The 25726-nt window shown below is 43.9% G+C and overlaps 1 protein-coding gene across 3 annotated transcripts in view; it reads right to left on the bottom strand.

Annotated features, from left to right (window-relative positions):
- The window catches only part of LOC127586485 (cohesin subunit SA-2-like), an 86926-nt gene that overhangs the window by 48234 nt on the left and 12966 nt on the right, over window positions 1-25726 (bottom strand). For all 3 annotated transcript variants that reach the window (XM_052044499.1, XM_052044500.1, XM_052044501.1), the window contains exons 6-17: window positions 15615-15752; window positions 14929-15039; window positions 13993-14089; window positions 13340-13416; window positions 11846-12050; window positions 11365-11516; window positions 10473-10546; window positions 10169-10292; window positions 7181-7279; window positions 6882-6961; window positions 4083-4190; window positions 3385-3499 (exon numbers count right to left, since the gene is read on the bottom strand). In XM_052044499.1, coding sequence (XP_051900459.1) covers window positions 3385-3499; window positions 4083-4190; window positions 6882-6961; window positions 7181-7279; window positions 10169-10292; window positions 10473-10546; window positions 11365-11516; window positions 11846-12050; window positions 13340-13416; window positions 13993-14089; window positions 14929-15039; window positions 15615-15752 — 1380 coding nt within the window. The remainder of the gene's footprint in view (window positions 1-3384; window positions 3500-4082; window positions 4191-6881; window positions 6962-7180; window positions 7280-10168; window positions 10293-10472; window positions 10547-11364; window positions 11517-11845; window positions 12051-13339; window positions 13417-13992; window positions 14090-14928; window positions 15040-15614; window positions 15753-25726) is intronic.

Genomic DNA, 25726 nt, shown 5'->3' with positions numbered 1-25726 from the left:
GGCAGAGAGTTGTGGACACAGCCCAGCGCATCACGGACACCATTCTCCCCTCCTTGGACTGTCTTTACCTCTATTGTCTTGGTGAAGCAGCCAGCATAATCAAAGACCCCACCCACCCGGGACATTCTCTCTTCTCTCCTCTTCCATCAGGTAGAAGATACAGGTGCCTGAGGACGCGTACCACCAGACTTAAGGACAGCTTCTACCCCACTGTGATAAGACTATTGAATGGTTCCTTTATACAATAAGATGGACTATGACCTCACGATCTACCTTGTTGTGACCTTGCACCTTATTGTGACCTTGCACCTTATTGCACTGCACTTTCTCTGTAGCTGTGACACTGTACTCTGCGTACTGTTACTGTTTGTACCTGTACTACATCAATGCATTCTGTACTAACTCAATGTAACTGCACTGTGTAATGAATTGACCTGTACGATCGGTTTGTAAGACAAGCTTTTCACTGTACCTCAGTACAAGTGACAATAATAAACCAATACCAATTGTCATATACTCCAGGGATAAATCCAAATAGTGCTCTGATTCACAGAACAGTACAGCACAGGAACAGGCCTGTCAGTCCACAATGTTGTGCCAAACTTCAAAAATCTTCACAATTTCAGTACCACTGAAGCAATGACAAATAGCGGACACAAGGAAAGCTGGCAAAAGGTCATACGCTGTTAAGTGACCAGCCCAAAGGGAAACACACGGGGTAGAATGAGGAAGGCACACAACAAGTATGCAGAACTTGTCAACTATAGAGTTCACAAAGCAAAGTCTGATGTCTATGTGCTGAGGCAGCAGGATACAAGTACATTAAATCAAGATTTAATGGGGGGGGGGGGGGGGGGGGGTTCATAGAAAGGGTAAGACAATCATGGAAGTTTAATCTTCTTCTAAACTGGACAAATCAACTGGTGATAAAAACCCTGAAGCAGAATTTCCTATCTAAGCCAGCTGAGCAACCAGCTATTCTAGAACTAGTCAAGTGTAATGGGACAGGATTAATTTGCGATCTCATTAAAAAAAATGATACTTTGGAGAAATGTAATAATGTAGAATTTCACAATTTGAAAGTGACAAAAACCCAAGACTAGAGCTTTAAAGTTAAGCAGGATATTGAATCACAAGAAAGTTTACTAGGATTGGCAAAAGGATTGGGAAAATTTTAGAAACCAAAGTTAGGGATAAATTAGGGATAGTCAACATGGTTTTGTGCGTGGTGGGTCATGTCTAACCAATCTTAGGGAGTTTTTCAAGGAGTTTATCAGGAAGTTCGATGAAGGAAAGGCAGTGGGCACTGTCAAAGGCCTTGCTAAAATCCATGTAGACATGGTCCAGAAGATTAAGCCACTTGGCATTCAGGATGAAGTAGCCAATTGGATTCAACATTGGCTTAGCAGGAGAAGCCAGATAGTGGTAGTAGATGGTTGTCTCTCTGACTGGAGGCCTGTGACTAGTGGTGTGCCACAAGGATCAGTTCTGGGTCCGTTGTTGTTTATCATCTATATTAATGATTTAGATGATAACATGGAAAACTGGATCAGCAAATTTTTAGATGACACCAAGATTGGGGGCATAGTGGACAGCGAGGAAAGCTATCAAAGCTTGCAGTGTGATCTTGACCAGCTAGGTAAATGGGCCGATAAATGGCAAATGGAATTTAATGCAGACAAGTGTGACATGTTGCACTTTGGGAGGGCTCTAAGGCGTGCAGTAGAACAAAGGGACTTGGGAATACAGATCCATAGTTCCTTGAAAGCAGTGTCACAGCTAGATAGGGTCATAAAGTGCTTTTGGCACTTTGGCCTTCATAAATCAGGGCATTGAGTACAGGAATTGGGAATCCATAGAAAGTACAGCACAAATGTGCCAATCTTTAAACCTAAGACTATCTAACCCCTTCCTCCCACATACCTCTCTATTTTAAATTCCTCCATATGCTTACCTAACAACCTCTTGAATTTGACCAATGTACCTGCCTCCACCACCGCCACAGGCAGCGCATTCCATGCCCCAACCACTCTCTGGGTAAAAAACCTCCCTCTGATATCTGATGTTATGTTGAAGTTCTACAAGACATTGGTGAGGCCAAATTTAGAGTATTGTGTGCAGTTCTGATCACCTACCTACAGGAAAGATATCAATAAACTTGAAAGAGTGCAAAAAAAGTTTACAAGGATGTTGCTGGCTCTTGAGAACCTTGAGTTATAGGGAAAGGTTGAACAGGTTAGGACTTTATTCCCTGAAGCACAGGAGAATGAGGGGAGATCTTATAATGGTATACAAAATTATGAGGGGTATAGATAGGGTGAATGCATGCAGGCTTTTTCCCCCTCAGGTTGGGTGAGACTAGAACTAGAGGTCATAGGTTTAGGGTGAAAGACGAAATATTTAAGGGGAATCTGAGGGGTAACTTCTTCACTCAGACGGTGGTGCGAATGTGGAACCAGCTGCCAGCAGAAGTGGTAGATGCGGGTCCAATTGTAACAGTTAAGAGAAATTTGGATAGGTACATGGACGGCAGGGGGTTGGAGGGATATGGGCTGGGTGCAGGCAGAAGATCAGGTGGCATGGACTAGGTGGGCCGAAGGGCCTGTTTCTATGCTGTAGTACTCTATGACTCTAAAGACTGACTAAAATTTTGAGAGCACATATAAAGATTGTCAGCATGAACTAACATTATAGGAATTGTAAAACCTTCTGCAATTATGCAACTAGGAAGATGGTAACAAAAGTAAATCTAGGCTTATTAGAAGCAGGGAATAAGAAACTGGCAGTGACATTACAGAAACACTGTCTCTGTCCTCAGTGAGACACTGAAAACACACTGAAAATATATGATCAATGGGAGAGTGAAATTAAAACAACTCATTTCACATTTCCAGTGGCTGGGGCTTAGCTGGCAAACAGTGAAGCACTGACATTTTAAGCCATAGTGTAGCGGTTAGCGTAACGCTTTACAGCGCCAGCAACCTGGGTTCAATTCTGGCTGCTGTCTGTAAGGAGTTTGTACGTTCTCAGTGTCTGCGTGGGTTTCCTCTGGGTGCTCCGGTTTCCTCTCACATTCCAAAGACATACGGGTTAGGAAGTTGTGGACGTGCTATGTTGGCGCCAGAAACATGGCAACCCTTGCGGGCTGCCCCCAGAATACTCTACGCAAAAAGATGCATTTTACTGTGTGTTTCAATGTACATGTGACTAATAAAGATATCTATTCCCTTTTTTAGTTTTGGTCAAGAAATACATGGAGTAGTGTCAAACGTGACTTGAATCTCCTTTAAACATTTTGGTCATTAAATGCATTAAATAAATACGAATTTTTGGAATCCCATCAATGGGGTTCTCCTATCAGTGAACTCAAAGATCACGATATACCTCGCTTTCCAAGAAAAATGTGAGCAGCAGCTTAATGAACTCTCCATTCACACTGCGTCTGCCTCGTTCTTTAGCTACAGTCTCCTCGTGAGCTTCATCGTAATGTCGCCGCAGCCTGAAACAGAGTGGAATTTTATGACAGGTCTGAACTGAAGGGCCTAAAGTTAACAAAACACATGAGACAACTCATCACCAACAGAGTCAACTGGTACTAGGAATTCACTGTCGCAGACCCAAGTGGAGAAGTGTGTCATGGGTTGGGGGGGGGTGCTGGCACCACACTAGCTCCTCATGCTCACTTTAGCTAGCCAAAGCACAGTGGCTGCTCACACTGCTTTTGCCAAATCTTTACATTAACTCAATTATCACACAGGAAGTTGCTACAGGAGCACTGAAACCATTTCCTTCAGCTGACCCCACAGTTTGATAAATTTACTGTCATAGTCCTTTACGGTAGCCATTTCAAACGTGCATTGCAACAGCATAGTATGATTGTGGAAGGCCACGAACCAGGTCACAGCCCACATGCTTTGCAGAGTAATCACTAAGCAGGAAAATAGGAGCGCTGACGAGCTAAGTGGCAATCCTAACTATTAAACCCGAGAACAGGCAGCACACACGCGTCTTGTCTCACTGTCACTGACTATCCAAATATTAATAAAATCAGTAAGTTAATAAAGAGCTCAAATCCAACTTACTTAACGTATACAAAATGTCCTGCGGCTGCTGCAGTCGGGCGGTGAGAGGCATACACCAGGGGGTACACACACTCGCATTCCTCATTGCTCAACACATCCTCAGTATTCCTGGACACAAAGGAGGACTTGTAATTAAATATCATGAAAGCACCCGTTACAACAATGAAGTACAATCCTGTGATAGTAAGAAAGGTTGCTGCCAATTTGAACACAGCAAGATCTCACTCATTGCAATGAGTCAAAGATTAGATCAAGTGAAGTGCTCGAGGGAAACATAATGCTCAGGTCACCAAATAGAACATTCCTGCTTCTCTTCGATTAGCCCACAGAATCTTTCACATTCAGCCAAGAGGGAAGACAGAAAACCTGTTCAACATCTTTTTCTACATGCCCCTTATGTCCATTTTTCCACTTATGTCATCCTGGATTATGCACTCAGATGCTGGAGCAGAATTTAAATCCACAACCCATTGACAAAGGAGAGTCAAAAGAACTGAGAACGAGTTATACCTCAAGCAGCAGTGTAGTGAATTGTGATGGGCATAACAACAATTATTGCTGGTAGAATGAAACTTAATGCTGAGAATGTGAACTATTCCATTTTGATAGGAAGTGGAAATATAAACGAGGGCTCAGCTCTAATCCAGATACAACAATTTATGCGCATAGTTCACTGAAGGCAGCAGAGCAGGTTGCAAAAGTGATTTAAAAAAAAGCTTATGGGATCCTGGGCTTTTAAACAGTAAAGGAGCAATGAATTAAAACTGCTCAACAAGTAAACCAATATGGACTAAAAATTATCCAAAAATTCTGCTCTAGCATGCTGTGAGAAACCAAGGCAGCCTGTGCTGGACTTTTCAAACAGCCTGTCAGCTGACAGGAAATGAATAAACTGCTTACACAAGCACAAACAACCTACTTTGATCCTCTGCAGCGACCGTCAGAGATTTACAAGTCAACACACAAGATGGTGCCAATATACCTGGTTCTCCTCCAGCTGCCTTTGGAAGTGGCAAACATCAGAATGATTAATACAGTCAAGCCCATTCACCAGTCTTTTAATAATGCCCCAATGCTAACGCTCTTTCCAATCAACGATTTTTTGGTATAATGATCCAGCAGCAAATATTTCTATATCAAACGATCATATTCTTACAGCAGACAAACATCAAAGAGGAGGTCCATCAAAATGTTACAGGTGTGATTATTGAATTATAAAATAAGGAAGGTTCAAAATCTAAAGTTAAAGGGAAAATTACATTTATAGTTAAAGGATGACTTGCAAAGACAATACAGACAGTTGATTAATGGCACAGAGTAGGAAACAGGCTGCTTTAAGTAACTGCTGGAATTACACAGATTACAAGACGACATGAGTGGATGCCACAGGTACAGTTACAGGTTTATTCAATGTAAGGTACAGAATATAGTGGTTATATTAACATAAAATAGCTTGTAGTACTTATGGAATAATGGAAGATTATATGAAATGTGTCATTTTACTTACAGTCCTTCCATTTACAACAATTTATGGCATTTGCTCAGCCTTGATAAACTTTAGAACTCAATTGTGCTGCTCTGTGAAGCTTGACAAGTAGAAACAACTATCCCAATGATTAATCTTTATAAAACACCAGATCAGACATACAGCATCCAGTTAAGTGCCTCACATTTTAAGAGACAAGTAAAGGCTTTAGAGAGGGCACAAAGATTTTTAAAAAATTTCAGGGATGTGGGCCTTGTTATGTGGATCGACTAGACAAACTGGGATTATTCCCTTACAGTTTCTTCAGATACAAGGGGAATCTTAAAAGATACTTAAAATCATGAAGGCTGAGGAAAGAATAGGTGGACTGACAGATGAATACCAGACACACAATTTCAAAGTTACTTAATTAGTGAGGGGAATTTGCCAATGCCTCACAGATCTTGGTTATGGGTACAGTGAAAGATAGGGAGATCCTGTTCCTATTGGCAGAGGTGTTACATACCTAGGGGCATAAAAATGTGATTGACAAAAGAATAAAATGTGACATGAGTAAGGTCTTTTTTTTAAAGAAAATACATACCACAAGGAATTAGGGTCTGGTGTGTACTGCTAGGCAGATTCAATCATCGTGTTCAAAAGGGAACTGGATGGAGAAACTGAATTGAAAGAAGTTGCAGGATTACAGAAACTGGGACAAGCTAGGCTGCTCTTAAGTACAGCTGATGAGGACTTAGAGGCAAATGGTCTTATTCCGTGCTCACAGAATCATATAGCCCAGAAACAGGCCCTTTCAGCCCACCTTGTCCATGTCAACCGTGATGTCTACCAACGCTAATCCCATTTGCCTGCATTAGGTCCGCACCCCTCTATGTCCTATCCAAGTATCTGCCTAAACTCCTTTTAAATATTGTAATTTTATCTACCTCTACCACCTCCTCTGGCACCTTGTTACCATTCTGTAACTGTGATCGGAGACTGTGATCATTTCCCCTGTCTAGAAAGTTGAGATCAATGAGACACAGTGTCAGGATAAGGGCTAGAAATTGCTCTACTCAGTATGGTGAAGCCTTGGAATTTTTACTCCGAAATAGATGCTCAGACATTCGGTATAATCAATGTTTTTATTTTTCCATTTCTGAAGGAATTGTGCGAGTCCCCAACTAATAGCACTACAGCACAGGAATGCCACAGTTTGAAAACACAGCTCGTCATCTTCTTCTCAAGGTCAGTCAAGGATCAACAAGAAATCCTAGCCATGCTAACAACACCTACATCATATGGATGAATAAACAAAACCGAAACATACTTACTGGAGAATGAGAGTCAACAGACCGACTGCTTCCACGGCAACATCATAATCCATGTCCAGGACCATGGACACCATCCGGTCCTACAGAGAAATCAAAAGCCAAGGAGCTCAATCCAACAGCAAACTCAGCAACAAGGCTTGAGCCCATGCTGGGGCTGGAGCCATTTTTGCTGTCAAAGACTAGAAAATTCCAAAATCAGATGAATACCAGACACACAATCCCAAAGTTACTTAATTAGTGACGGGAATTTGCCTGCCTCACAGATCCTGGTTATGGGTACAGTAGAAGAGGCCCTTTACCTTGAAGCGGTTGGTGAAGAGTTCCAGTTTCTGGCTGATTTCCTTGCTTTCATAAAGATGTCGGAGCGACTTTAAACATTTCAGCCTCACCTCTCGTTGCTGAAACAATGTAATAGGAAAGACGATGGGTTTAGGACCAAGGTGGCGCTTGTGATACCAACTCCAAACTGGCAGTAGACTCTGGCCCACCCAAGTTCCCCAAACTGAATGGAAATCACTTTAGAGTGGTTTGGTTATTGAGTGAATCACTGCAATATTTAACAGAAAGAATCGAATATATTCACATCTAGCCACAAAACTTAACCATCCAGACCAAAAACCCAAGTCTCTGGCGATGTGGCTTCCTCCACATTAGCAACACCAAGTATAGACTAGGTGACTACTTTGCCAAGCACCTGCACTCTGTCTGTAACAGCCCTCGAGCTCCTGCTTGCACGACATTTCAACTCCCCTTCCCATTTCCACACCAACCTGTCTGTCCGTGGCCTTCTCGACTGCCAGGGCGAGGCCAAACACAAACTAGAAGAACAACAGCTCATTCTGTCTGGGTAGTCTTCAACCATTGAACAGTGTTTGAACACTGAATCATTTCAAGTAACCCACACCCCCGTGCTCCTTTCTCTGTCCCCCAGATCTATTCGGGTTCTCTCACCTTCCCCCACCCCACCCCGCCCCACCAGCAGCTTTCCAATCCCCCTCCCCCACTAGTCAGTTTCTTTCCGCTCCCCCACCTGGTTCCACCTGCCCATCAGCCACTGGGCTACTGGTTCCATCTGGCCATCACCCCTCCCATCTCTGGTTCCACTCATCACCTTCTTTACTTAGATTCCAAAATCTGTAGCCCTTTGTTGTCTCCGCCTTTCAGTCTGTGTCTTTACCTCTGCCCTTTTCTCCCCCCATCTGGTTCAATCTGTCCATCATCCCCCTCCTCACCTGGTTCCACCAATTGCCTCACCCCTCCCATTCACCTCTTTATACTGGCCATCTCCCCGCTACACTCTCAGTCCTGATGCAGGGTCTAGACCCGAAACGTCAACTATCCCTCTGCCTCCACAGATGATGCCTGATATCATCTGTTAGTTTCACTACTTTGTATCAAGTTCCTCACATTAAGGTAGGTCAGGGGCCCATTACTGATAGAGCAGCTTTTCACTGGGTTAATCAGCTTAGATGGAAGACAACCGTGTCTCCAAGTCTGCTGCAGACACCAACTTGAACAGCATGGTAAATAGTGTAGATGCAGATGGTAAATAGAGAGTTGCAATGGACAGCAATTAATTAAGCAATTGAGCAAAACTATGGCAGATGGAGTTGAGTGTGGACAACTGTGAAGATATTCACTTGTGAAATGAGAGATAAGTATTTGTTTAAACAGTCATAAGGTAAGTTAGGAACTGTGGCAGAACAGAGGAATTTTGTGTAGAAATCATTAAAGCTAATGGACACAAGGCCAAAGGATATTAGCCTTCATCCCAAAGGCACTGGAATAGAAGTGAGTGGAAGTCATATTACAGCTATATAGAAATATCACCAGACCATATTAGAACATTAACAGGAGACGGGCATTTAGCCCCTCAAGCCTGCTCTGCCATTCAACAAAATCATGGGTGATCCTGTGCCTCATCCATTTTTTCCATTCAAACCCCATATCCCCCGATCACTTTACAGTCCAAAAATCTATCATGGAGATTACAAGAGACTGCAGATGCTGGAATCTGGAGCAAAACACAAGCTGGAGGAACTGAATCCAGGTGAATAGTCTCTGCCCAGAACGTCAACTGTCCATTTCCCTCCACAGATGCTGCCTGACCTGCCGAGTTTCTCTGTAGCTCGTTTTTTTTGCTCTAGACATCTATCAACATTACGCTTGAACAGATTCTAAGAGTAAAATACTGCACTTGCTGGAAATCTGAAATAAAAGCAGCAAATGCTAGATATACTCACTAGGTCCAGCAAAGAGAAGATGAACTTTTTAGAATGATGACCATCTGAACTCGATGTCTGAACATCCTCAACCTACATAATGAAATTTCTCTCCATATCAGTCCTCATCCCAAGACCATGCCCATGGGCTCTAAACGCTAGTCTGAAGAAACAGCCTCTTGGCATCTATTCTGTCAGAATCTTATAGGTCTCCAGGATCACCTTCCCCTCTCCCAAGAAGGGTCCTGCTAGCTCTAGGCTCCATTAACCAAGACAAGCAAATCCTTCTTTAAGGGAAGTGACCTAAAAGTGCACACATATGCGAGGTCTCGAGTCCCTGTGCATTCTCAGCAAGACTTCTTCAGTTTGCACTTTACCCGCCTATATAGAAGGACAATGCGCTAGTTTTGGCTTTCTAATTGCCTGCTGTACTTACACATTGACTTCCTGTGCCTCAGGAACCAGCTCAACAAGATCCCATTATACACTAGTGTGTACAGTTTATTTACTTTTTTTTAGTATTTTAGTATTATCCTCCTTATCCAGTGAAAAACTGTTGTTTCACATTATACTCCAGAGACCCCTCTTGCCTAATTACTTAACCTGACTACACACTTGGGATCCACTCTGCATCTTCCACTTTTCATTGAGATCGCCTTTCATTCTTCTAAACTCTAGAGAATGGAGTTAAAACAAAATCCTCTTCCAGTTCTAATTGTCTTGGACCTGAAAAATCAATTGTTTCTTTCCACAGATGCAAATTTCCAATTCCAAATAAAAAAGAAACAAAGCTGGAAAAACTTAGCAAGTCAGACACCATCTATGGTAAGTGGAACAGTTATTTCAGACCCGCAATCCTTCATCAGACCCCGTCAGAGTCTTGCCACTTAACTTATCAATCTGCACATTTTTTTGACTGTGAAAGGAAACTTGAGCACCCAGAGAAACCCATTCAGGGAGAATGTGCAAACTCTGGAAGGCAGGGTTGAATCCGGGTCGCTGGAGCTTTGAGGCAGCGGCTGTACGACTGAACCACTGTGCTGCCCCCATCAAAAAAAAAAGTACCTTGTCATGTAACATCCAGCCGACATATTTCAGATAGCTGTCATTAAGAAATGAGTCACTGTAGCGCCTCATCCACACACCGATCTCCTCAATACAGATGGCGCGTATCTCAGCAATCAAATCCCTGCCAAATGAGTGGAAAAGATCATACAATACCTGGATACATGGCACAACACTCATCACCAATACCTTGGTAAACACATCCAGCGCCTAATCACTGGCACATTGAGTACAAACGATCTCAGGGTGACAACCAGACCATTAAAGACAGACAGGGTTTGATATTTAAGTAGCTGCTACTTACCGATACCTGTGGACAAACACTCCCTTAAAGATGGCATTCATCATGTTCTCAACCTCTTCCTGATTCTGCAGCAACTGTAAAATAAGACAGGAGAGCCATTGCACTCTGTGGAATAAGTATAGCAGTTACAGAGCAGCACTGCACATGTGCACAGACAACCACCAGTAAATTAATTTTTATTTTTAAATCTGCAAGTGCCAGAACCGAAATAGAAATTTAAAAAAATGGAGACACTCAGTTCAGGCAGCATCTGTGGGGACAAAATGCAGATTGGGCATTCAATATGCAGGAGCAACCATACTTCTGGTTGCCTACCACTTTAATTCTCCATGCCACTCTCACTCTGACCTGTCTTGTGGCATCCTGCACTGTTAGAATGAGGCCCAACACAAGCTTGAGGAACAACATCTTCTGTCTGGCATGTTGCAGCCTTCCAGACTCAAAATTGAATTCTCCAACTTTAGCCCTTTCTGTCTGTATCAGAACCAGTCATTTCTGCAGCAAGTTATCCAGTGATTTCAGCTCAGTTTTTCTCCCCCCCCATTGGCCTGCTTGGCATGTCCCACAGTCCTGCTATTAGTTACATGTAACAGGCAAAGATGCATAATCACATTTAACTGCTCCATTTATCCATTTAACTTGGTCTCGCCCTATCACAGGTAGTGCTTTTGCCCTCTCCATCTCTCCTTGCACCTTCTCTGAATATGCAAATCACCAATTTTATCTCCCTTTCTCAGCACTAACGAAGTGTCTCTGACCTGAAACGTTAAGATGCTGCCTGACCTGCTGATTGCATTATTTTCTTCTGTTATTTCTCACCCTGCAGTGGTCAGCCACACACTCAGACACACTCTCATGCAGGTGTGCTGCCATATCATTACTTGCTGCTCACCTCCTTGCGTTTCTGCTGCAACATCTCCAGGCGGTCATTGGCCCTCTTGCCTACTGCCTTGTTCCGCTCGGTGTCGTACTGACGCTGATTGTTTTCCTGGTGAGCATTCAGATTCAAGGCTACATCCACCAGAGCAGTCATCAACTTCATTGCTGTAAACACCAGAACTAATTATTACAGGCACATAACATGAAACCACCAGATGCCCTCAACTGGAAGCTCCATATATCCAAATCCAATCCCCTTGAAACAAAGGAGCCACCCCCTACTTGACCCCAAACACCAGGGGATTCCCCCCCTCCCCCCACAGCTGACCCCAAATGCCAGGGGGTCACCCAACCCTCCCCCCCACTCCCAAATGCTAAGGGGCACCCACCCCTCCCCACGATCCCAAATGGCCATGCCCTTCTGAGAAACCTCAAGTCACAGCGAGTACGGAGCAGTGTTTAACAGGGCTAGAGATAGACCATGTTATACTAACCAGCCAGTGTGCTGGTGTGCCTGAACGCACGGACCTGGGAATCAGAGAGTCCAGTCAGGAGGGAGATCACTGTGTCCACCATATACTCATCGTAAATGACATTGTACTGACACTGTCGCACCAGCATGGCAATGAATTCACAGAAATTCTGCCGGAACTTCTTCCACACAGGACCAGCCATCGACAGGGGGTAATCACCGCTGTCCTGCAATAGCAGTACAATCATGTTACATTTCCTACACTAGCCATACAAACAGTAACAAGGAACAGCCTGCAAACACCATTTCCCAGACACTGCCTGCAATTGTACAGATTATGGAGACACACATTTCTTATCCATCTCGTATTATAAAAAGGCTGGAGGTAATGCAGGCATTCTATAAATGATTAATCACCGAGACCTCTGCAAAAGGTCCGGCACCCCACCAAGACAGACAGTTCAGAGAACCAAGCAGCTTTATTTGGCCAGCCAGTCCTTCAAAGTTGATCCACCATTCAAGGTGGTCCTGTCTGACCTGGCTTAAAAGAGCCATACAGCACAGAAGCAAGCTCTTCAGCCCAACTCAGTTCCAACCAAGTTGCCTGACAGAACTAGTCTCATTTGCCTGTGTTTGGCCCATATCCCTCCAAACCCTTCCTATCCATGTACCTGTTCAAATGCCATGGCTCCTCTGGCAGCTCGTTCCATATACTCATACTGTGTGAAAAAGTCGCCCTCGGGTTCCTTTTAAATCTTTCCCCTCTCACTGTAAACCTATGCCCTCTAGTTTTGGACTCCCCTATCCTGGGGGAAGTCTTTGGCTATTCACCTTATCTGTGCCCCTCATGATTTTATAAAGCTCTGTGAGGTCACCCCTCAGCCTTCTAGGCCTCTCCTAATAACCAAAGCCCTCCAGGCCCAGTAACATCCTCGTAAATCTTTTTTGCACTCACTCCAGCTGAATGACATCCTTCCTATAGCAGGGCAACCAGAACTGTGCACAGTTCTTCAAGTGTGGCCTTACCAATGTCTGGTATATCTATAACATGACGCCCCAACTCCTGTACTCAGTATTCTGACCGACGAAGCGTGCCAAATGCCTTCTTCACCATTCAATCTACCTGTGTCACCACTTTCAAGGAACTATGTAACTGCACCCCTGGTCTCTCAGTTCTACAACACTCCCCAGGGCCTTACCATTTAGTGTGCAAGTCCTGCCCTGGTACATCTTACCAAAATGCAACACTTTACACCTGTCTGAATTAAATTCCATCTGCCATTCCTCTGCTCACCGGCCCAGTTGATCAAGATCCCATTGTAATCTTAGATAACCTTCTTTACTGTACCACCAATCTTAGCGTCATCCGCAAACATGCCACCAACATTCTCCACCTTCATACACCACCTTCTCTACAGCAATTCTACATAAAAATGTTATTTATTGTGGCACATAATAAATAAAGAAAAATGCAATCTTGAATATTAACAGGATATCCAAGACTCTCGCTTTATACCTCATCAAACTCCTCAGTCATCTTCCGGATTATCTCCGCGTTCTGAAGCTTTTGGAACATCTCTGAGGTAATGACACCTGAAGTGACAGAAGTAAAATGTAATTCCTTCCCCCTCAGTCCCAGTTTTTAATCGCCAAGAAGTGATCCCCTTACAGAAGTAGGCTATTCTGTCCTCAAGTTTGATTCCAGAAGAACACAAGGCTCTTTAACCTTGAACTACAGGAAGATAACTCTTTTCTCCTTTATGCTTAATCCTACAGGAAGAAGTTCCTCATGCCCAATTCCATACAAACTCCCCTTCAGCCCGATCATACAGGAAGAGGAGACAACCATTCAACCTCTGGGGTAGAACAGGTGGTTTTCAGATTCCCTTGAGAGTAGCAGTAGAAGCATTGAGCAGTGATGCTCAAGTACCATAATAAGGAAATCATATCTGGCCTCTGAATGCAAAGTCAGGAGAGTACTGTGTTCTGCTCACTAGGTTTATACCAAATCCTTGAGCAACAATTGCACATCCCCCTCCCATCCTGCTTACCACTCTTTTCTGGAGTGGTGTATAGTCAGAATCCAGGCACAGATCAGCAAAAGTTCCCCTTAATGCATTATCAGGCAAGCAACCAATCCCGTTCTCAATGATCACTTGTAGCGTTTACCTTTACATCCACAGCAGTGGATGAAGAAGTTGAGCAGCTCCAGCAAACCAGCCTCCTTGTCCTGCTTATAAAGCTCCAGCCATTCATCAACCAGTGTCTGTGAGTGGAACATACACTAGTTATACTCAAGCAGTTTTAGTGTGTGCATTTACCTCCCAGCTAATGTCAGTTACATTCACTATTTGTCTGACCATAATTTAGTAGTTTTGTGGTCATTAGCAGGGAATATTTTTCTCTTAAATTCCAGATTTACTGTCTCAGGATTATTCATCCAACAATCTCACTGCTGTGCTGCCACTGTACCCTTCTAACACAATTAGACACAGCAATGTGGATATAACTCATTCACCCATCCTGGCGTGTCAGTTATACACACTGCAGTGTACCTGAATTCATTCACACCCTGACAAATAACAGCCATACTCACAGGAAAGCCAGTACCTTTATTCACCTACAACATCAGTTACACTCACAGCAGTGTTACTTATTCTCCCTGACACAGGTTAGTTATAATCACAACTGGGGAAAAAAAAAATCAGAAAAACTGCAGATGTTGGAAACATGAAATAAAAAACAGAAAATGAGGTAAAAACCCACATCTTTAACGTTTTCTCACATTCCTATTTCTGAAAGCGTCTTTGACCTGAAATGTCAGTCATCTCTTTCCACAAATGTTGCTTGCCTTGCAGCATGTTTCTGTTTCCAGCATTTTGTTTTCATAGTCACAGTAATGTTGGTATTCTCATTCGTCAGCTGCATCTTCATCAACCTTTTCTTCTCTGTACAAACATCTCAACAGGATTTCTGTGGCATTCCCTTCCCCCCATTCTCCTTTCCCACACTACATTTTCACATAACACGAAACTAAGTACAGATAGTTCACACCCCCACCTCCACTCCCACAAAAAGGAGGCTGAGTCTACCTCAAGCACTCACCTGCATGGCACTCTTTGCCAATTTTACTGCCTCAAACAAGTTGTTGGCTTCTTTCTGCTGTCTTTGAACAGAATCTTTCAACTTCAATGACTGCTCTGGTTTCCTGGATGACTGGAAATGCAACAAATATTTAGTCCCTGCGTTAGTTGAAAAAGCTGTTTAACTTAATCGCACAGTTCTTGGTCTATAGCCTCCGAGGTCAGAACCAGATGGATCTCCAAGTACATTTTTAAATGTGATAAAAGCTTCTGCCCTTTTCAGCAAGTTCCACATGCTCTATGACATATGCTTGGATTGAAAAATTCTCTTTTCATTCCCACCAGACTTTACCTATTGCCTTGTCACATTTTACACTCCTGGTGAGATTAACTTCTCTAACCCTATACCACAGGCCCAGCTTCATCAACCCTTACACCAAAGCATTAAATTTCAAATACCAGTGTGCAGATAGAAGATTCTACATAGCTGTGATCCCCCTAATCTTGGCAACCTCCTCCAGCTCTGCCCCATGCTCCTCTCACTCCCCATGTGTTCTTCACTTTCTGTCTCCAGCCATTCCTCTAATTCTTGATTGGTACCCCATCTTTTATTGGTTATTAAAAGCAATACATAAATCAGAATAACAAGCAAGACAATGAAGGGTTTATTCTCAAGTGCCAGAAACCATCTCTTATGTCAGCACTCACCTGTAAGGCACTTTTAGGCTGTCTAATTGTCACAGACAGGTTGCTGACTTCCTGATCACCATCCCGCCACATCCGTCGACTTTTCTTCTCTGTTGTCTGGTTACTTTCTGCCAACACTCGTTTTGGTCTCCTTGAAAGCTACCAACAGATTGTGAGGATGCAAGGTATAATGAAGATCGCAAGTAATTTAAAACGAAATGCATAACATTTACAGTACAGAAAGAGGCTAACTTGTCTATGCTGACAATCCTAAGAACCTCCTCCCATTCCTCTTCAGCTAATACTATCAGCATGGCCTTAAACAACTTGTACTTAAGTGTATCCATGCTATTCACAAGGTGGCATGTTCTACTTTTGCACCATCTGCATAAAGCATCTCCCAAATTGCCACCAAATTTACAATAGCTTTTCCAAATTTATAGTTCATGTATTGTCCCTCGACAAACAAAAAATGTCTTACGTTTAGCCCATTAAACAACCATAATTTAAAGATTCATCTACCTGGTTTCCTTTTGTGAGAAACTTTGATGGGCAAAACTTCTCAGTTGTGATCAATGGAAGCCTGAGTAAAGTTATTTGTTTGCCACGAAACAATTACAAACAAATCCACTCCAAACTTACTGACGGTGCTACAGCTTTTGCAGATCTATTTTACTTCCTTACTACTGATCATTTTCCTTCAGCTGGCAGTCTCTCTCCACTACACTAAGTGTACAGGCTGATCTCCTGCTGTTCTTTTCCCTGAACTTCCTAGCTTCCATGACCTTCTACACAATAAATACCGATGAGAAGTATTCATTAAAGACCACACCCATCTTCCATGACAGACAACCACACTGATCATTAATGGGATCTACTCTCTCCCTAGCTGCCCTTTTTCTCTGATATTGAGAGAGAATCTTTTAGGATTCTCCTTTACCTTACCTGCCAAGTACATCCTTTTTGCCATCCTGATTTCCTTCTTGGGCACTCCAATTCTTTGATCCAAGCTGCCTATACCTGACATGCACCTCCTCCTTTCTCCTGACAAGAGTGACAATACCCCCTCGTCAACCAGCCTAATCCTGCCAGCCTTGCCTTTCACTATAGTAGGAACATGCTGGCCCTGAACTCGCCGTCTCTCCCTATCAGTGGGCCTGTAGTACAAATCCATCAGAATGATCACCCCCTTTTTTACCCACTTAGCCTCACTGGATGTTCTTCCAGTAATAAGTACAGCCGTGATGTTCTCCCTCACCAAAATCACAACTCCACCTCCTCTATCATGCCTTTGATACACCTGGGTTTTAATCTGGGGAAGTGTGAGGTCATGCACTTCGGTAAGAGGAATCAAAAGGTGGATTATTATCTAAATGGAGAAAGACTGCAAATGAATGAATTTCAGGAGGGATGAATGACAGTGCATGAATGACAAAAAAATTAGCAGCCAGGTCCAACAATCAAAAGGGCAAACGGCACAATGGCCTTTATATCAAAGGGGTTGGAGTTTAAGAATAAGGTTTTGTTGCAGATGTGCAGCATGTTGGCAAGACCACACCTGGAAGCCTGTGCAGAGTTTTGGTGCCTTAACCTAAAATACAATATTGGAGGCAGAACCAAGGAGATTCAACAGGTTAATATCTACTAAGAAAGGATTGCCCTACCAAGACAGGCTAAACAGATTGGGTCTATATTCCTTGGAGTTTAGAAGAATGGTAGGACAGCTTAAGGATAAAGGAGGGAACATGTGCTTGGAGGTGGAAGATGTGGGAGAGATCCTAAATGAGTATTTTGCATCCATATTTACCAAGGAAAAGGACACGGAGGATACTGAGGTAAGGGTCATGTAACAAAGACTAAAAAGGTCCTGGGGTGTTGCCTGGTACATCTGAGTTGTCCGAATAATATAATCTATAAAATCCTCCAGGTTGGTTTTACGGTTGGGCACCTAACTCATCATTAGGCACATCTCCTGAGGCTTCCAAGGGGTGTAAATTTGGATCGTGGGATTAGCAGGAGCTCGAGCTGGATCAGGATTGAGGACACTCCTATTGGGGAGCTGTCTTTTAGCCTTAATTCCCTTTCCCTTATTCGGCATAGGTGATGGGTCAGGACCTCTAGGGTCATCACTATTAGTGGTAGAATCGGAGTCGTAATCGTTGTCTGACTGAGGATCTATTATAGGTCTGTCCCCTACCAAAAGGTTCCACTGTATGTCTGTGGCTTTCGAACCGTTCGGAGGCACTCTCTCTCTGTCTGAGCTGATTTCTGGTTCGGGACACGACATGGTCAAGGGACTGTTCTCGTGATGTGGCTTGGCTGGCATTAATGGTTTGTGGGCTAGCCACATTGTACGGGGGTGGCAGTGGAATTGGGGGGTAGATAGGGGCTGTGGGTCAAACCCTCCAATCCTTCTCACTCTCGTCCGTATCGCTTTTTTTGGAACAACAGGGGCACACCAGACATGTCGGAACGTCCCTCCACTTTCTCCTTGCTATCATTCTTTTTATTACTATTTCTACATTCTTCCTCAATACGGAGATCAGTGTGGAGAGTGCTAATATGCTAGGCTATTTTGAGACAAAGGAAGAGGTAGTGTTGGGTCTCTTAAAGAACATTAAGGTGGATAAGTCCCCAGGTTATTGAGACAAGAGATGAGATTGTTGGGGCCTTAACCAATATCTTCATGTCCTCTCTAACCACAGGCGAGATCCCGGAGGACTGGCAAGTAGCTGATGTTGTTCCATTATTCAAGAAGGAAACTGGGGATAATCCTAGAAACTATAGATCAACAAGTCTCACGTCAGTGGCAGGGAAGTTACTGGAGAGGATTCTTAGGGATAGGATTTATGAGCATTTGGAAAATGACCTAATTAGAGACAGTCAGCATGGCTTTGTGCAGGGCAAGTCATATCTTACTAACTTGATTAAGCTTTGAGGAGGTGACAAAGGTGATTAATGAAGGTAGAGCTGTGGATGTTGTCCACATGGACAAGGTCCCTCATGGAAGGTTCATCCAGAAGATTAAGATACATGGGATACATGGTGAATTGGCTTGCCCTTAGAAGACAGAGGGTAGTGGTTGATGAGACTTGTTCTGGCTGTAGATCTGTGACTAGTGGTGCTCCGCAGGGATCCGTACTGGGACCTCTGCTGTTTGTGATGTGCATAAATGACCTGGACGAAAACGTAGATGGGTGGATTAGTACATTTGCAGACGATACGAAGATTGGTGGCGTTGTGGATAGTGTAGGAAATTGCCAAAGGATGCAGTGGGATATAGATCAGTTGCAGATATGGGCAGAGAAATGGCAGATGGAGTTTAACCCGGCCAAATCTGATGTGTTGCACTTTGGGAGATCAAATGTAAAGGGACAGTAAAGAGTTAATGGCAGGTCCCTTAACAGTGTTGATGTGCAGAGGGATCTAAGTCCATAGCTCCCTAAAAGTGGTGGTAAAGGCAGTGTATGGCATGCTTGCCTTCATTAGTGAAGGAACTGAATTCAAGAGTCAGGAAGTATGTTGCAGCTTTATAAAACTCTAGTTAGGCCACATCAGCAGTATTGCATTCAATTTTGGTCCCCCCATTACAGGAAGGATGTGGAGGCTTTGGGGATGGTGCAGAAGAGGTTCACCAGGATGTTGCCTGGATTGGAGGGCATGTGTTTTCAGGAGAGGTTGGACAACCTTGGGTTGTTTTCTCTGGAGCGGTAGAGACTGAGGGGAGATCTGATAGAGGTTTATAAGATTGTGAGAGGCCTGGATAGAGTAGACCCTTTTTCTCAGGGTTGAAATGTCTAATACCAGAATACCAGAGGGCATGCCTTTAAGGTGAGAGGGGGCGTTCAAAGGAGATGTCCGGCGCAAGTTTTTTTCTTTTAGAAACACAGAGTGGTAGGTGCCTGGAGTGGTGGTGGAGGCAAATACGATAGAGGTGCTCAAGACGCTCTTAGATAGGCACATGAAACTGAGCTGTACAGAAATTTCTTCTCACAGGGTAGTGAATCAGTGAAATTCTCTGTCTGCAAAGGTGGGTAGGCCAAATCATTAGATATATTTAAGATGCAGACAGATAAATATTTGAGAAGATCAAGGAAGATCAAGGGTTGTGGGGAACTAACACAGAAGAGAAACTGAGGCCAGCATATGATCATATTGAATGGCAGGAAAGGCTCAAGGGGCCTGGTAGCCGAGCCAGCCGCTACAGTGTGTTTTAATGATTGAAAATCTAGAACTAATAAATAAGTGTTGACTTTGACATTACAGGTTCAGGTCAGATGCAGTAGGGTCAACAAACCCTATTAACTAGGTGCTGGTGGCTCTGATTATCAACCGACTCAATCCTCTCTGCACCTTTTATGGTGCCTCCACATCCTTTTCACAATCTGCAGACCAAAGTGCAGATCTTACAACGTACCAAGTGCGGTTGAACCAGAGCTCCATAGAAGTTTAACTAAACCTTTTCAATAATATCTCAAGAAATAACCCAGTGCTCTGCACGTTTGTCTCTTGGGGGACAAAATGGACTGAACTAGCCCGGACAACTTAAACCTGCACTCCCTCGACCCAATTTAGAACATTTTTCAAAAAGGTATCTGCTGTCTTTGATCATCTTACTGGAAAACATCATCATAACTGCATTGAACTTAATCTCATAATTACATGCTTATTTTGACCTATGATATGACCTATCAGGGCACAACAGCAGCAGCCGCCAGGTCGGTGGCACTGTGACCAGCTCAGAGGCTCAACAGGGAAGGGCAAAGTCAGCCAAAGCAAGAGTGATAGGAGACTCGATAGTTGGAGGGATAGACAGGAGATTCTGTGGCCGCGAAAGAGATGCCAGGATGGTGTGTTACTTCCCGAGTGCCAGGGTCAAGGATGTCTCGGAGCGACTGCATGACATCCTCAAGGGGGAGGGTGAGCAGCCAGTGGTCCTGGTGCACATTGGCACAAATGACATAGATAGAAAGGGGATGAAGTCCTGCACAGAGAGTATGGGGAATTAGGAAAGAGAGTGAAAAGCAGGACCTCGTAGGTAGTAATTTCTGGATTACTCCCGGTGCCACGTGCTAGTCAGGGCAGGAATAGAAAGAAAGAACAGATGAATGTGTGGCAAGGAGCTGGTGCAGGGTTTCAGGTTCTTGGATCATTGGAACCTCTTCTGGAACAGGGGTGACCTGTACAAAAGGGACAGATTGCACCTTAACTTGAGGGAGGAGCACTGGTGCTATGTGGGAGGGTTTTGACAGGGATGGGAACCAGAGCAACACGTCAAAGAGGAGGGATTGAGAGGAAGGTAGACATCATGACAAGTCATGGGCAGAAGCAAGGTAATAGATATGATGGGATGGACAGGCTGAAGTGTGTTTATTTTAATGCTAGGAGTATTAAGGGTAAGGGTGATGACACAGAACAGTTCAGTACGGTATGGGCTCTTTGGCCCACGATGTTGTGCCGACCTATATAAACCTTATCCCCCTCTCTACTTCACCTCCCATAACCCTCGATTTTTCTTTCATCCATGTGCCTATCTAATAGTCTCTTAAATGACCCCATCATATCGGTCCCTACCACCACCCCTGGCAGTGCATTCCAGGCACCCACCACTCTGTAAAAAAATAACTACCTTTGACATCTCCCCTGAACTTTCCTCCACGCACCTTAAACAGGTGACCTCTAGTATTGGCCATTGCCACCATAGAGGAAAGATGCTGGCTGCCCACACCTCTCAATCTTATACACCTCTATCAAGTTGCCTCTCATCATCGCTCCCAAGAGAAAAGCCCTAACTCGCTCAACCTCTCCTCATAAGACATGCTCTCCAACCCAGGTGGCAACCTTGTAAGTCTCCTCTGCACCCTCTCCAAAGCTTCCACATCCTTCCTGTAATGTGGTGACCAGAACTGAACACAATATTCCAAGTGTGGACCACCAGTCTTATAGAGTTGCAACATTACCTCTCGGCTCTAGAACTCAATCCCCCGACTAATGAAGGCCAGCACACTATACGCCTTCTTAACCGCTCTATCCACTTGTGAGGCAATTTTGAGGGGTCTATGTACTCGGACTCCAAGATCTCTCTGTTCCTCCAGACTGCTAAAAATCTTGCCATTAACCATGTACTCTCCTTCAAGTTCATTCTTCCGAAGTGTATTACTTCACATTTCTCCAGACTGAATTCCATCCATCACTTATCCGCCCAGCTCTGCATCTTGTCTAAATTCTGTTGCAATGTACAACAACCTTCTTCACTATTTACCACACCACCAACCTTCGTGTCATCTGCAAACTTACCAACCCATCCTTCCACTTCCTCATCCAAATCATTTATATAATAGTAAACAAAAAAAAATCACAAAAAGCAGGGATCCCAGAACAGGTCCCTGTGGAACACCACTAGTCACTGACATCCAGGTCAAATACTCCCCTTCTACAACCACCCTCTGCCTTCTGTAGGCAAGCCAATTTCGAATCCACTCAGCCAATTTTCCATGGATCCCATACCTCATGACTTTCTGAATGAGCCTACCATGGGGAACCTTGTCAAATACCCTGCTAAAATCAATATATACCACATCCATCTTCATGAATTTGCCTTGTCACTTCCTCAAAGCACTCTATTGACCCCATGAGGCACGACCTGCCCTTCACAAAGCCATGTTGACAATCCCTAATAAGACTATGCTTCTCCAAATGCTCACAAATCCTGTCCCTAAGAATCCTCTCCAATAGTTTGCCCACCACTGACGCAAGACTCACTGGTCTATAAATCCCAGGATTATCCCTTTTACTTTCCTTGGACAATGGAACGTTTGCTATCCTCCAATACCACTCCTGTGGCCAGGGAGAAGTCAAAGATTTTTTTTAATTTATTTACAGCGTGGTAACAGGCCCTTCTGGCCCAACGAGTCCGCGCTGCCCATTTTAAACCCCAAATTAACCTACCCGTACGTCTTTGGAATGCGGGAGGAAACCGGAGCACCCAGAGGAAACCCACGCAGACACGGCAGAACGTACAAACTCCTTACAGACAGCGACGGGAATTGAACCCCGATCGCTGGTGCTGTAATAGTGTCGCGCTAACCGCTATGCTACCGTGCCGTGAGGAGATCATTGTTAACGCTCCAGCAATCTCTTCACTCACTTCCCATAGTAACCTGGGGTATATCCTGTCCAACCCCAGGGACCCTAATGCTTTTTACTAGCTCCAACACTGCTTCTTTCTTAACCTCGACGTGCTCCCAACATATCTGCCTGGTCTATGCCAACCTCACATTCGTCTAAGTCCCTCTCACTGGTGAATACTGAAGAAAAATGTTCATTTAGGACCTCCCCTACCTCCTTCACCTCCAGACACATTTCCCTGCAACCCCCCCCCCCCGCTTATCCCCGAGTGGTCCTACCCTCACCCTAGTCATCCACTTGTTCCTCACTTAGAGCATGGATAAGTACATGAACTATGGTGCTGTGGCCATTAGAGATTTGGTTGAGAGGAGGGCAGGACTGCAGGCTTAATGTTCTAGGGTTTCGATGTTTTCGAAAAGATTTGGGGGTGGGGGTGGAGTTGCACTGTTAATTAGGGACAATATCACAGCTGCTCTCAGAGGGAACATAATGAAGAGCTCATCCACTGAGTCCATATGGGTAGAACTCAAAGATAAATGTGCAATCACTCTGATGGGGTTATACTACAGGACCCACCCAATAGCTACCATGATGTTGAGGAACAAATGATACAAGCAGGTTAGGGAAATGTGCCAGAGCAACAAGGTTGTTGCCATGGGTGACTTCAACTTCTCCAATATGGACTGGGACCTCCTTAGTGCAAGAAGTTTAGATGGCACAGAATTTATTAGGTGGATGCAAGAGGGTTTCTTAAATCAGTTTGTAGATAGAGGAGGGGCCATACTGGACCTGGAGGTGTGAACTCAGCCTGGCCAGATGACTGACTCTCAGTGGGGGAACAGTGACTACAACTCCTTAAGTTTTAAGATAGCTATGAATAAGTATGATCTTGCAGGAGTGTATTAAATTGGGATAGGGCAAATTACGAGAGTATCAGGCAAGAACTAGTAAGAGTTAATTGGGAACAATTGTTTTTGGGCAAGTCCACATCTGACATGTGGAAGGTGTTTAAAGACCAACAGCACAAGAGTACAAGATGGGTGTGCTCCAGTAAGTAAGGAAGGACAAAAGAAAGAGTATGTAGGAAACTAAAATTAAACGGAGCACTTGAGGATTATAAAGAAGCTACAAAAGAACTCAAGAAGGGAATTAAGAAAGCCTGGAGGGGCCATGAAAAGTCCTTGGCAAGCAGGATTAAACAGAATCCCAAGGCATTTTATGCATACATCATGAGTGAGATGCTAACTCGGGAGAAGGTAGGACCACTCAAGAATAAAAGGAGATAACATGTGCTTGGAGGCAGAAGATGTCGAAGAGGTCTTAAATGAGTACTTTGCATCACTATTTACCAAGGAGGAGGACATGTATCAGTGAGATCAGTGTGGAGTGTGCTAATATGCTGGGGCTTTGAGATAAAGGAAGTGTCGGGTCTCTTGAAGAATGTTAAGGTGGATAATTCCCCAGAGCCTGATGGGATATACCCCAGGTTATTGAGAGAGGCAAGAGATAAGATTACTGTGGCCTTGATCAAGATCTTTGTGTCCCCTCCAGCCATAGGCAAGCTCCTTGAAGACTGGCGAATAGCTAATGTTGTTCCATTGTTCAAGTGAAATAGGGATGATCCTGGAAACTATAGACTGGTGAGTCTCATGTCAGTGGTACATACGCTATTGGAGAGGATTCTTCAGGTTAGGAATTATGAGCATTTGGAAACCATGGCCTAATTAGGGACAGTCAGCATGATTTTGTGCAGGGCAAGTCACGTCTTACTAACTTGATTGAGTTTTTACAAGGTGGTGATAAAGGTGGTTGATGAAGGAAGGGCTGTGGATGCTGTCTACATGAATGACAAGGTCCCTCATAGTAGGCTCATCCAGAAGATTAAGATGCATGGGACCCACAGTAACTTGGCCGTTTGGATTCAGAATTGGCTTGCCCATAGAAGACAGTGATTGATGGAAATTATTCTGGCAAGAGGTTCATGACTAGTGGTGTTCCACAGGGATCCATACTGGGACCTCTGCTGTTCGTGATATACATGAATGACTGATGAAAGTGTGAATGGGTTGGTTAATAAATCTGCAGACAATACAAATATTGGTGGGGTTGTAGATAGTGTAAAAGGTTGCCAAAGGATACAGTGGCATATACAACAGTAGCAGATATGCATAGAGAAATGGATGATGGAGTTTAATCCGGCCAAGTGTGAGGTACTGCACTTTGGTAAATCAAATGTAAAAGGACATTAGACAGCTAATGGCAAGAACCTTAAGTATTGACGGACAGAGGGATCTTAGGGTCCAAGTCCATAACTCCCTGAAAGTGGCTGCACAGGTTGATAGGGTGGTAAAGGAGGCATATGGCATGCTTGCCTTTATTAGTCAAGACACTGAGTTCAAGAGTCAAGAAGTTATGTTGCAGCTTTATAAAACTCTGGTTAGGCCACATCTGCAGCATTGCATTTAATTCCAGACTCCCTTTTATAGGAAGGATGTGGAGGCTTTGGAGAAAGTGCAGAAGAGGTTCACCAGGATGCTGGCTGGATTAGAGGGCATGTGCTACAAGGACAGGTTGCACTAACTTGGGTTGTTTACTCCGGAGGAGCAGAGGCTGAAGGGAAACTTGACAGAAGTTTACAAGATTATGAGAGGCATAGATAGAGTAAGACACCTGGTATCTTTTCTCAGGTCAAAATGTCTAGAGGATATGCATTTAAGGTGACGGGGCAAGTTCAAAGGAGATGAACAAGGCAAGCTTTTTTTTTTAAAAATACAGAGTGGTGGGTGCCTGGAATGGGCTGACAGAGGTGATAGTGGAGGCAAATATGATCGTGTTCAAGAGACTCTTAGATAGGCACACAAATGTGCAGAGAATGGAGGGATCTGGATATTGTGTAGGCAGAAGGAATTAAGTTTAGTTAGATGTTTAATTACTCATTTAATTAGTTCAGCACAACATCATGTTTCTGCACTGTACTATTCTATGTCCTATTTTGCAAGTTTATT

The sequence above is a fragment of the Pristis pectinata genome, chromosome 37 (assembly GCF_009764475.1).
Source record: "Pristis pectinata isolate sPriPec2 chromosome 37, sPriPec2.1.pri, whole genome shotgun sequence".
NCBI lineage: Eukaryota > Metazoa > Chordata > Chondrichthyes > Rhinopristiformes > Pristidae > Pristis > Pristis pectinata.
The sequence above is the reverse complement of the archived record's forward strand: the minus strand, read 5'-3'. Positions and strand labels throughout refer to the sequence as shown.